General features: G+C 38.1%; 2 protein-coding genes across 6 annotated transcripts in view; one reads left to right on the top strand and one right to left on the bottom strand.

The window, feature by feature from the left end:
* Positions 1–4,290, top strand: part of LOC108784949 (acetyl-coenzyme A synthetase, cytoplasmic-like) — a 57,887-nt gene extending 53,597 nt beyond the window's left edge. Inside the window, exons 19-20 of the mRNA XM_018553904.1 lie at positions 3,443–3,450; positions 4,281–4,290. The gene's annotated coding sequence lies outside the window, so the exon portion shown is untranslated. The remainder of the gene's footprint in view (positions 1–3,442; positions 3,451–4,280) is intronic.
* Positions 4,291–7,701: 3,411 nt separating this feature from the next.
* MTCL1 (microtubule crosslinking factor 1) overlaps positions 7,702–13,894 on the bottom strand; it is a 130,816-nt gene continuing 124,623 nt past the window's right edge. For 4 of the 5 annotated variants that reach the window (XM_018553542.1, XM_018553557.1, XM_018553566.1 and 1 more), the window contains one exon: positions 7,702–8,053. In XM_018553542.1, coding sequence (XP_018409044.1) covers positions 7,865–8,053 — 189 coding nt within the window. In that variant the 3' untranslated portion in view covers positions 7,702–7,864. The remainder of the gene's footprint in view (positions 8,054–13,894) is intronic. The other variant, XM_018553550.1, reaches the window with a different exon arrangement.

Genomic DNA, 13,894 nt, shown 5'->3' with positions numbered 1-13,894 from the left:
AACACTCAACAAATGGCTCCTATAAAACCACAGCTGTTACAGCTTACATAGATCCACATTAAATCCACAATCACTTACCAGCAAACTTATAGGCTTACACCAGTTACCCTCGTTCATTTTACCAGTAATGAATCAACAGCAGTCATGCAAATATATATTTCATATTAACTATATTGCCACATAATAGTGATTGCAAATGGAAGCGGCTTGTGGAAAACCCAGGGAAGATCTGTAAAGTAGAAATACCATTTTAGTAGGCGAGCTTTCCATGTAGTAATGTCTCATTTCATCTAGACTAAAACATGTCTCGTCCATTTCTCCAAATGTTATAAAACAAATCCAATTAACAAATCCTTGTGTTGTATAAACACACAACACAGCTGAATAAAAAGATATGTGTTGAAGTGTGGATTGTCATAATTCCTCAGAGTGTATATATTAGCACTTTGGCTAAGAAAAAATTGAAAGAGTTTATATATAATGATGACACAGCACAACCAGAACACAAGATAAAGGAGAAAAAGTTACAAAAATACACATAGTAAGCACAGAGATACTGGAAGTGTAAATGGGGCCTGAAAGTTTCCCTTCACAAATGTGCTAAACAGAAGCGCAAAGGTGTGAACCAGCCACACAGTAAGGAATTGGATCTCTTCTTCAAATGCAGAGAGCAAAATTCATGTGTTTTCATGTGAAAATGGAAAGGTGTGAATATGCCCGTTTTCGGCCTTCGGTAGGAATAGGGAAGAGAATAGATAAAACGACTGACAATTTTATCTTCTGTCTGTGACTCCACTGCAGAGATTTTCCCTTACTTCCTATTCTTGTGAAACGCATAAGAAATGCGGGGTAGATGTGTCTCTGGATCAGGAGGGCACAGGCAAAAATAAATACATTGTCAGACATGATAACTATTCCTCTCTCTGCTTAAGGTTCTCGTCAGTGTATCCGGTGTTTTCTTTTTTAGGCTTTTTTCCTTTATTCTCACCTGGTAATCCAACCAGTAACAGTAACTTCCTTTCCTAGGGTGGCTCTACTCTATGGGGGAGCAACCAAGCCATGGTCAGCAGTATTGTCAGTCTGTGGACAGGGTAGTATTAAGCTGGCCATACATTGGTAGATGGTATGGATGTAAATTCCATAATACTTCATGATTTTCATTCGAAATTTTGTTTGATATTAACCTTTTTTTATGGAATGAATTCCAAAAATGGAACTGAACATGTAATGAACATTCATTGTTAGAATTTAATTTGTTGGCGAGAAAGTTCCCATCCTTCGATTTTTTTTATCACTATGGTCAAAATTTATTGTTGATTAACTATTAGAAAATCAAACAAACTTTCTGGAAGCAAATATTTTTGAACAAAATCCTACAGGTGTATGGCTCTAGTAGATTTACATGAACTTGAATAAGAAAGCTGAACTTGATGGACCTGTGTCTTTATTCAACCTCAAATACTGTACTATGTAACTATGTAACTCCAGCTCATACCTACACTGCCACAGTTACAGCAACAGTTTATATTCTCTTTGGGATAAAGGTTTTACATAAATGAATAAGACCACATTCACAACTCTGTGAGACTCATGAGAGCTGGTGGGAGGCACTGTGCAATACAATGACAGCTGCCACCACCCGCAGCAGCTCGCAGGCTATTCGTATGACAAGACAAAGATAATGCCTCTCCAGCAGTTACCCACTTCCAAGGATTTGGTGGATAAATGGTCCATAAATGAAACCTTCATTTAGGCCAATGTGGAGATTTTGTATTTCACCTAAAGATCCATTTCAATTCCGTTTGGAGTAAGATCTTATCCAGATCTCCCTTCCATGATGCCAGTTTCTTGTCCCAGATCACCCAACATTTTAAACAATCAGGAGAGATATAGGAATCATATATAGATAACACAAAAGAAGGTGTGTGTGTTATGGCAGATTTAGATATGAGTGACACACCCCAAAACTTAATGTAGAATCAAAGTTGAATGAGGCTGGCATCAGAAAATACATCAGTTCCCTTGGTGTTTGGGGTGTTCCAGCCTGCCTGCTAGTGTGCACGTCCACGGCTCCCGCAGGTTAACCGACCTCTGTTGCTGGATCCACAATAACATGGTCCACAATTTAGGCATTCTAGGTGTTGCAATCCTCCTGAGGAAGCCATAAGGCGGTGAAACATGTCGAGGATCCTAGAAAAGACTCAAGGATGATAGATTTATGTGGAAACTGTTGCACATCATGGAAACAACTAACGTACCTAAGTACAAACTGTACTATCTTTCTAAGGCTGTTATTTATAACAGATTTTTAGCTGTGAATCTAATAAAATTTGTTTTAACTGTAACAATCTGGGACTGAAGATCGAGTGTCTTGAAAGCTCCCTCCCCGAGGTTTTGTGTATCTGGGTGAAGTATAGAAATCTTTCAGCTTTGATTCTGCATAGGGATCATATACAGTATATATTAGTTGGAAGATGATACCTGGACAGAAACTTTTTTGTAGACATTCTAAAAACAGCCCTAGGTCAATGGACATCTAATTTCTGTACAAACACCCATTATAGGTGCCCATAGGCAGAAGAGGGCTGTTGGACATATAGAGGCAAGCCAGCTGTGCCAGTATTGTCCCAGTTTTTGCTATGGAGAGTAGGGCAAGCACTTGCAGAGACCTTCCTACGCTGGTTCCTACAACAGCAATCATACACAGGATCATGCTATTGTCACATCTCATACATGGGTGTCCTCATTAAGTCTGATATTTAATTGCATGGGACAACATTTTTTTTACAGCACAATCTTTGTCCTTATCATTTCAGGATTCACATACAATGCTGACAAGAACATTTGTCCTCCTGGCATTAATCATGGCTGCACCTTGCTGCCCCAGCTATTAAACTCTAACTATGGTCAAGAGATGCAACATTCTCAATCACAGCACTGACCTAATGTGCACATTTAATGAGAAGACTATTGCAGCTGACATCTCTCCCTCTCTCTGTCTTTATACTGGTGACCTGCTGTATGCGAGCAGCTGCGCTTTCATTTCAAGTGCCAGCCTCACCCGCTGACATCACCCTTGCTATTTGGATTGCAGGCGGTGAAGCCAATTATAGTCTCCTCTAGTGATATTATATTAATCGTGTCCCGGGCAGCAATGTCAAGCTCAAGCATTAGTCTAGCTCAAATGATCTTGTTAATACTCCGTTGTTCAGGCATTATCAGCGATCATCTTTAAGGAGAGCAACAGACAGTTATTGGTATAAGTGCAATGTCACTTAAATTTACGTCAGCATATTCAGTTTTGATCTTATGGATTTTATTATACTTCAGCTGCAACTCACACCCTCTACAATGAATATTCATGTGAAAGTTGATATAAACACAAGTCTGAAAATAACATGTTTACTGATTTATCTACTAAAGTATTTGTAACTCTGTACAGTCAGATTTGTGATTTACACATGGCTGCCATACTGCACAGCCTGGCAGGTTGACACACTTATATCCTGGTTCCGCAGTGCCTCTTTCTATGTCATCACTTCACTTGAATGAAATAAGCAGAAAGCCAACCCTGGAAGCAGATATCCTAAACCAGGAAATAGCAGAGCTCGCCGTGACTTGCAGAGGTATCACAAGATTAGCTGACCAGAATTACATAGGAAGCCACAAAGCTATACTATGAAGCTGAAATGTTATATTAGGAAGTAAGTGTGTCGTCTGTACGTCATATCAGTGTAAAGTGCCCCTGTGCCCAGACTAAGGATATTAAAGTATTTACATATTCTTAACAAATAATAAAAGAGTTGTAAAATGAGCCATCCCAACCTCTCTAGCTGCATAGAATGTGAAGTAATTTATTCTCATAGATCCTCAAAGACCACAACAAAGACTCTAAAATTGGATTTCAGTTGATTGCTTACAGGCTGGCAGGCTGCCAAGATTCAGCTACCCCAGAAAGTAAAGGGGTAGGAAGCTGTGGATTCAGTTCCTCTGCTGAGAACCTTGAAGATGAATTTCCCCACAATGCCTATAGCTACAGAGGTGAATGAGAGCTTGTTCTAACGTGCTTTTTTCTGCTTGTTCAGGATAAGGAAATGCTTCACCTATAGAAATTGATTTCTAAATGTGGTAAAGCTTTGCATTTTAAATGTCCAAGTCTCCTTACAGCTGAACTCCAGTCTTACCTTCAGTCTTACCGAGTTATACAGACTCCTCTCCTGGACTGAAATTGCATAATCTGATTTTATTGCATACTCCAGGCTTCTCACAATGTGCATTAGAAGCTGCAGCTTGTTCGATAGAGCCCCCTCATTTCCTGGCGGGGGGAAATCCAGCATCATAAAAACACTTTCCTTCCCACCCCAGCTCTTTCATTCATTGGATTTCAGTTGTTTCAATCATGGAGGTTCAACATCACATGTAGGCATCACCTAGGGTGGTCTGTATGCAAATGCAGCCTGTTTAGGAATGCCCACTCCTTCAGACTGAGATCCACCCATCCAGACTTTTTGATATTTGCATATTTCCTTGGAGTTCCGAGGCAGGGTGCTGTGATCATTTCATGAAGCTATGAAGCTGTGCTGACCACAAGACATGATTATGTCACTGTGTCTTAAATATGGAATGTCATGAAAACATAAAGTTTTTAATTACAAATTGTATCAGCAAATTGATCAAGGAAGGAGAGAGGAACCGATACAGGGAAAAAAAATATGAGCAGAATTAAGTTCAGCTTTATCTCACCCCAAAGTCTGTTTAATGGTCCTTGAAGCCACTACATTAAAGTTTTTATATAACTTCAGCAATTGATATCCCTCGATCTACTCATCAGTTTCACCAGCAGTTCACACTGAAGGTAACCTATGCTTATGCATCTTCCATTTGTTCAGTTTGAATTGCCTTGGTTTGTGACAGCTTTACATGAAATGACATTTTATTGCTCATATGCATGTTATGGAAATGAAACAGCTTACTAATGCAAATCAAAATTGAATATATTCTGCAAATAGAGAAAAACCCTGAATGAGTTTGTATGTGAGAGTTATTGTAGTGTTAAGCGGCTTTGCAGTAAGAAGATTGCCAGTATACTGAAAAAGAAATTAATAAAATCTTATTTCATTCAGCTTAAGGGAGCATGTGAGCGTTACCGTGATGAGCAGTACAAAGGGTAATCCTCTGTTTGTCACTGTCTGTAGCAATGTGAAATAGAGGTTCTATATCATTCCTGTGCTCAGAAGCAATGAGGTTAGACTGAGGTGAGCTGGAAGGAGTTATAAATCCGTTCAGTGTAAAATTACACTCTCACTGTCAAGGACTTTCCTGTGCCCTAGGAACCGCTTCATGGTTTAGTACTGATCTCACCAAGTCTATCAGGGAGATTGGATAGATTGATTTTTTAATCATTTATGCAGATACCAATTTTATGCCATTTGTTTTCACTGTTGTAACTAGTTCTGTATTAATGCAGACACATGTGTTTTACTACTAGTGCGGCAGATTGTGCCTTGGGGACTGTTAGTTTCTATTACTAAATTATGTACTATAAATATTTCCCAATCAAACCCATCATTTTATAAGTATTCACCAGCTGTTCATATACATTGGTTCTTTGTTTAAATGAATTCATGTGATATTAAAGTCAAAAGGTTTTTCATCTATTTGAAATGCTGAATTAATCACTTACAATAAACGCTGCTCCCTGATAATTAAAAGTTTTAGTTTTCTACAGAATCAGCTGCTCCCCTGAGCACCGGTCCTGATATCCTGTTTTAGGGTGACTCCTTTCCATTGCAGGGTCCTATGGAGCCAATCCTGTGTGTTCTAGTAAGCTGTGTTTATATCTACACACAGACAGAGCAAAGCAAACCACTCCCTTGCTCCCTGTCCCCCTCTCTCCGCTCACCAAGCTAGTAGATGGACAATTGCTGGAGACTACTCTGTCCATTGATCTTGTACTAGACAGGAAGTTCAGGGAAGCTGAGTTGAGACAGTTGGAGTCATTTGTTTGGAAACATGATGACTGTAAGTACTTGGGCAAAAAAATAAAGAAATACTTTTCTAGGCAATGTATATTTGATCTAAATTCATTATTAAAAACATTGAGAGTTTAACACTACTTTAATAATATCATCACTGTTATTAGGCTTTTAACCTTTTTTTCTTTGCTTACTAGGGATTGAACAAAACGACAAATTGTGTGTGGAGACTCAAGCTGCTGGTGATATGAATTGTTATGATCTATGTGATAAATCACTGAATGCAGATTATTTAAAATGATATGCAGGTGTGGATGTTCCAGGGCTGTCATCCTAATGCAACTATCACTACTTAGTGGTCACTGATCCTGAACAAGCCTGTATATCAGGCATCCTGACTCCTTATATGCACAAGCAGGTCACAAGTTTGTGATTACCCAAATACACAGTTTTGGAACTTGCACCTTCAGCAATAAGTCAACAGAGGTAGCGCCTGCATTTTTCTAGCTATAGACTCTTCTGAAAGTGATTGGATAAAATTTTTTATCAGTGTGTGTTAATGCTTCAAAAACCTTGTTTTTAAATCTGTCTGTGAATTTGTACATTCACAGACAGATGAGGGCAGCCATATTATGGCACATGGAGTCTCTGCTCAATAGTGCTACATAGTGATCATGTCTTGTTAATCTTATTTCACTGTAAGTCTATTGAAAGGGTCTTTTTGATTAAAATCAGTATTTAATGAAACACCCATAATGGTAGCTAGAAACCATCTGATATCTTGCCTAGGCTTTAAGTCAGTGTGAATGTCAAAGTGTAACTTTGGTCCGGGAAAAGCACCTCCCTCATTGCCCAGAAACAGATATTACTCCCATTGTACTGCAGTGTACTGACCCAAAATTGAACCAGGAGTCCCTGCTGTTCAAGTGGGTTGTCCAGCTCCTAGAAATGAATGTGAGGGAATGTTGTGGTTACATAGCAGGGTGCTTAACTAATAAATTGATTAAAAAACCTCCCTCCAAGAATAATAATGTTAAATATTTTATTCTTATATCAGCACAGCCTGGTACATACCTCTGAACAATATCCATTACATATCATTATGCCTTGGCTTTTCCATGGAACTTCACAGAGATTCGTACGTACACAGCTGGTGGACAGTAATTTAAAAATTAATTTCTTGTGTCATCAGTGCAAGAAAATAACTAACATTAAAATTACAGTACAGAAATTCACAACAATATTACAGTAAAACTCTGATTCATTCTTATGTAGGATGGTTGCTTACAGTACAGGAGTAATGTACATGCACTAAAGTGCCTGTATCATCTAATCAGGTGAAACATATTTGTTTGCATACAGTCATCTCGATAAGACATTTTTTGCCATTATTTTCAGAACATAACATTTCTAGATCAGCAAACTGAATGGCTTTGCATCTTTCAATATAGCTTCAGATAACATGAAGCGCTTTCATTATCCTATGCATATCCTAACACTGTAAAAATAATACCAAAAGACTGAAACAACATACAAGGAATACAAAAATAAAAAAAATTAAGATCAAAAGCTAAAACCAAAAAGAAAAAGTGCAAAGAAATGAAAAAGGCAGTCAGCACTGAGAGATTATTCCTTTTCTTACTTTGCAGTTTTGTTGTGGCATGTATTGTTTTTCTTTCTAGAGAAAGTAAGAAAGATGGAAAGAAATATGGTCGTCTCCTACATTGCAGAAACACAACAAGCAATGTTAAAGATTGAATGTTCAGCAATTGCACATATCATTCCTTAGATGGTAAAGGACTCCTGATGTCTACTGGCAGAGACTGGACTGTGTGAAAATGGAATTACACACATTGGATTATATGACTGGTAAGTCATGCAAGGTGGCATCAGACATTCCTTCCTTCTGTTTGTGTGTCCTTGTTTCCCTGCTCCTCATAAAGATTACCACTAGAAGAAGCCCGGGAGGCAGTCGGGGAATGTGAGGCCCATCTGGAAGGCAGGCGTCGGTTCGCTGGTCTCTCTGGTCTGGAGAAACTGGATTCCAAGGACGGAGCTAACGCGGAACAAGGCAGTTCCTTCATAACAGAAGAGAGGAAAGACTGAGTTAATTTAACCTAATAAAGAATATATTTCAGGTATATCATTTCCATGTAACCTTTAAGCCAGCTATAAAAATAACCAATGGAAAATTACATATTCAGAAATAAGATATCATTTACTATTAAGGTAAGCCTATGCTAATACATTGGCTTCTGTTGGTGACCTACTTAGCAAAGGTTTCCTTCAGGCCTGTGTTAATGGACTTTTGTTCGCTTCAAATGGGTTCTGAACACCCATAAATCTATAGGAATGTAAAACTCACTTAAAGCAGGTCAGAAGAGGGTCATTTGCAGGTCAAATGCACCTGTCAATGAATTCTAAATTATCTTAGAGCGTATCAAATTTATGTCAAACTGATACTATCAACAGAAAGCCCTTAAAGTGAATATGTGCTTTCCCCATGCAGGGCAAAAAGCTCAGTCTAATCCCCCCCCTCCCCAGCATCACATGCTCACCATGATCAGTTCCCCCGCCGCTCTGTTTGGTGGTTGGAAGAGGGAGAAACAACCCTGTATAAGCTACAAGTCACTTAGGTCATACATAGGGTATGGACTTGCTATGTGACAGTGCTGGTGCTTTTTGATTGGCCCGGTGCTGTCCCATGGAACGTGTCATATGCTGCTATTTACCCTGAAGTACCAGGTATTTTCTTTACTCTTGTGGCTGAACGAAGCATTGGGGTACTGCAGGTAATTATTTGATGCTGGAGAGGTGGAGATCAAAGCACACGTGTTGCTTTGTCCTGCATGAACCAAGCACAGATTTGCTTTAATTTTATATCTGCAAAAATTACATATTTACCTTCAGCACTAGAGATCTTGAAGTAAATACAAGTCAGCCAATAAATGCTGAATTAGATAAATTCTGAATACAATGTAGAGAGGAAATAGACACATGTAAGCAGAACTATTAAAGTATCTGCAATAACTTAACGTATTACATTTTTGCCTTCTGCCTGTGTAGCATTATTTTTAATTATTTACATTCAAGGGGATACATTACATTTGTGGAATGATCAATAGTTACATTATGCAATTGCACTAAAGGTTATTCCTCCATCCAAAGATTTACTGGCACTGTCTCCTACCACCAAACTCTTTTAGGCTTGGAACTAAAGTAAACATGAGGTTTTAAATGACTTGGGTGCATATTATCCTCTGGTGACAGCTACCTCATTTGCAGATCACTAAAATTAATGTACTGCAAAATAGGATACAGTCAAGAGGAGATTAAAGTCACGCTTAAAAGGGATTAAAATGCATTGTGTACGTAGGGCATTGTCTCAGCTCCTCTTTCACAAGTTTTACTCATATGTGATCAATGCCGAAACAATGCAATAGCATAGGACAGGACCTTAAGACTGAACATATGACCTAGATGTGTATAGGATATGATTTACACAAACATCTATATTCAATAAAAACTCAGAAGCCAGCAAACTTTGATTTTGCAAGTGCTGAGATTAGGTGAATTGTTACTAATCTGTGAATTCACTTTGCAAACTTACCATTGGTAGGAGATATAAATGCTAAGAGCAGAGCCTTCAAGCTGACCCCCTCCTGTAGGTACAAAATGCTGTGCTCCTGATCATCTCTCTACCTTTCTCACCTAAGAGTTAGGAAAATCCTTTCCAAGAGATTACTGTAGGGGGTCAGGTTGGCCTGGAATATCTGAGAGCCTAGCTGTGGATGGGGCAGAGAGGAACAATGGCAAAGCTGTCTAGTAACACCTCTAACATTTTGCAATTATTGACTATAATTCAAAGGCTAGCATGTATGGAGGACACAAAAAGAGAGCAAACAATCCAGTTTCTAATGTGATCTATGGATTGCAAAATGTAATAACCTAAGGCCATGTTTTGTATATGCAATAATCCAGCCTAATGCATTTTTATTTTTTATGGAATTATTTTTATTAGTAACCTTGCTGTTAATTCTGGCTTGACAAAGGCCATGTGGTAACATATACCAGCACATTGCATTAATGAATCAAGAATGAAGCTGATTTTGAAGGTGAGGACACCAAACACAAAGCAATCATGTGCAGTTAGTATTATTTCATTATGACTCACAATGAGAATTATATATCAAGCTAGTAATAAGTCATCTTAAAAGTGGACTTGAACTCAGGTATGGAGGGAGATTTTGCGACGTCTCTATTGTGCTGCTCACTGTTTTCTTTGCTGGAGCCGCTGACATGTGAAAGCAAAACCCTGCCTCTACCAAGATGGCAGTCTCAACACAGAGACAGTGCAGATTAAGGAAAGCAATAGGGGAAAGTTCAGCTGCAGGTAGTTTACAGGCAATGTTGGTGACTAGTCATTTGCCCTCTGCTTGATTTTCTGGGCACAGCTTCCACAGTTCAGTTCCCCATATTAATTTCCTATTATAAAGTTACTGTACATTAAAGAGCCAGTTCACCCAAAACTGATATTTCAATATATGGTTGCCTCTGAGGAATTCAATTACTTAGCAGCTTCTTATGTTTCACAGGGAATTCATTGGTGAGTTCTCAGATCTTAACACCTACCACATCCATTACAAGCAACCCCTACCCTGGGAATGCGCCTGTTGTAGCAGGAACTGTGAGACCTCCAAGTGCTGGGAATAAAGCCAGAAGTGTCATTGCTGAAGCAGGTGACTTCAGCTGTAAGTGAAATATGACTGTTGGGTGTACTGGTCTTTTAAAAACATGTCATAAGACACAATGCTAAAGGCTAATGAAATAATAGTTTTTGACTCTGATAATTGAAATGATCATCTTGCGTAGAGCTTGATATATAACTCAGTTGGTGACACACAAACACAGCACAGTTACAAGTAGTAACAGACATTAAGGAGACCACAATGAACAGACATAACATTTTACAAAAAGTAGAAGGAGAAGACAAACATTATTACGATGTTAGTTTTGGAGGATGCAAAGACAGTTAGAGGACAGAGGCCTGAAACAGACAGAAGAGTTGTTTGGCTGAAAGATGTGATTTAAAAGCAGTTACTGAAAATGACATGTTTAGTGATGATTAGCAACAGACACGAGGGACTATAAGACAATGCTACATGAAAAATACTTGGTTGAATGGTTATCCAGAACCTGACTTCATGCTTGTACAATACACATGTGACATGTCTTTCATTTGTCATTAATGCTCAGTATAACAATACCGCTGGGAAGAAATACTTGCTGTGCCATAAATACAAGATAGAAGAATACAAATAATCCCAAATCTGTCCTCTGGGACCACTAACACTGCTTGCTCTCCAGTTGTCTTACAGAATCACTGATGAAATAATATCAATTCTGTGGATATAGGAAAGTAAACCTTTGTTTAAACGCTAGGGAAATAGGACCTTCAGTTCCTGATACTGGGGATCTGGCTTAGCTAAATTAAGTTGTAAGCTTAATTATTGGGGGATTTAACATATAATGCGATATTTAGATTAAAAACAATGTGCTCCCTTCTGTGCATTCTAGAACATGAAACTTACATAGATGCATCTAGAAATACATTATAAAATAATACATTCTAAAATGCATTACTTATACAGTATCTTAGTATCAGGAACGAGCATCACTAAAGTCATGAAATGAAAATGTCATATTTGCTTCAGCATGCCATTTTACCATCTCTCACCCTGTGTCTTTAAACTTCTATTTCCATTTAGTTTATATAAACACCTCTGAATAAATGATGAGAACCACATTCACATAAAGTTCCTTTATGCCTGTGTCCACATTTAATTCTGCCTTCCTACTATCCCCCCTTGTAGTCACACATGTAGTAGCACTATGCTTAGGAACTAGTATACTATTTTTTTCACTACTCCCTCACAGCTCCACCCCTCCTCCCTGATATCCTGCCCACATACCTGCCCACTTCTCTACTTTGCCAGCTTCTCCTATAGCCTGGAGCACAGCTATAACTTATGACTAACTGAGACAATCTTGATGCTAAGAAAACCAGTAGAAGCTGCTACTTAGGAGAGGCAGGGATATAAAGTATTTTTAAAAGTAAGACATTATTTTGGAGCATAACAAGAAAGCCTTTTTTATTTATTCAACAATACTTGTTCCGAATATCTCATGTGATGTTTGTGCCCGTAGATCACCTTTAAAAAGTATGTTCCATATAGAAATAAGAGATGTCACTACCCCTGTGTTAACCAATTAATGAGTCATCAGCCTGAAACAAGCATGTGCATACGGTATAAGTTGTCCCAACACCTGATATACACATGCTTGTTTCAGGTCAGTAGCACACTGAGTAGCATAGTACTATAGTAGGGTAAGGATGGCAGCCCTGTAACCATGCATTTTTAAAAACAAGTCAGCAATGGCGACTTCTGTATTTCTTACTAAAAAGCTTTATTTTAAAAGATTAGTGCATAGCACACAGACAATATTTCTAAGGTCTGCATGCTAGCTGCTTTCCTTGCGCAAGGGAAGCAGGTAACATTGTTCGTTACTCTACATTTAGTTATTCAAACAGCACCTTGTTTTAGACAATATTCTGCTTCCCATTAGACCAGAGTTCTCCTTTAACCCCTTAGTGACACAGCTTCAGAAAATGTTTTCCCTTCTGGGGATCGAAGCAATTTTGCTATTTTTGCTATGTGTTTGTTTAACCATAATTTCCATCTTCCTTATTCATTGCACTTACACATATTATATACCGTTTTTTAATGGACAAAATGGGCTTTAATTTGATGTGACATATATAAATTCTTATTTTTTTAAATGAAGAATACAAAAAAAGAAAATGCAAAAAAATATTGTGTATATAATTAGTGTAGCTAACGGAAAGTAATTCATAATAAATTATTTTATTTGTCCTGATTTATAGGATATACCACATGCCTGGCATTTCAGTTTATTTTGAAAGTGAAATTCAATTTTAGTTTGGAACAATTTTAGAATGTGTTATGTTTTGTCCCTTATTTTAATAGCCTTCTTGGCACTATATTATAATCTTTTTATTAAACATATTTTAAAAAACTATTTAAAAAACTTTTTCCCTTTTTTTTACACTTAAGAACTTTTTTTAAAACGTTATTTTTCAATTATATGTTTTTTAACTAGTTGGAACTAAGGGGTTATTTCTTTAATTTACAAGGGCTTTAATACTTAGTATGTCTGAAGAGAATACAGTATTCTCCTCAGAGATAATTTGTATCAGTATGTAACACACAGCCGGCTAGCAGTTAACAAAACACAGGGAGCTGCTGCCGGCACTGTGACTGTCACGGCTCTGCGATCACAGTGATCAGCTTTTGCTGTGATCACAGGACTGCTACCACCTAATCTGCTGTTGAGGGTCTGCCTCAGACCCCGAGGGTCCCATCAACAGCAGTAACTCAATGACGGGAGCTCTCATTGTACCGAATGACGGGATTATCCCATCCCCGGTCATTAACATACTGAACGATGGTGATGGCATAATCCCCAACATCGGTGGGTAAGGTTTGTATAATATACATATTAGTTCACAGTATAATAGACCTGGTATTTCAAAACGCAGCACCAGCCAATATATACAAGGTTACAAACTCCCTTTTAAGGTAAGCTTAAGACAATGTATAAGCATGCACAAAAACCTTAAAAAAATCAGCAAAACTAAAGAAATTAGTATGTAGTAAATGCATATGACAGCCAGGTCTGGGTAGTGCCTGAGCTGTGAATGTACCTGTCTATAAGAAGGTAGTTTAAGAAGCATTCTTGCATCGGTTTTGTGCACTGGGAAGCTTTAGAAACCCAGAGTAGTAGCAGCAGTTACAAGAAACCTCAACACTGTGGAGTATATTTATAAAGCAGTGAAA

Source organism: Nanorana parkeri, unplaced genomic scaffold (genome assembly GCF_000935625.1).
Source record: "Nanorana parkeri isolate BGI_ZX_2015 unplaced genomic scaffold, ASM93562v1 scaffold7, whole genome shotgun sequence".
Taxonomy (NCBI): Eukaryota; Metazoa; Chordata; class Amphibia; order Anura; family Dicroglossidae; genus Nanorana; species Nanorana parkeri.
This window is presented reverse-complemented; position numbering and strand designations above follow the sequence as displayed.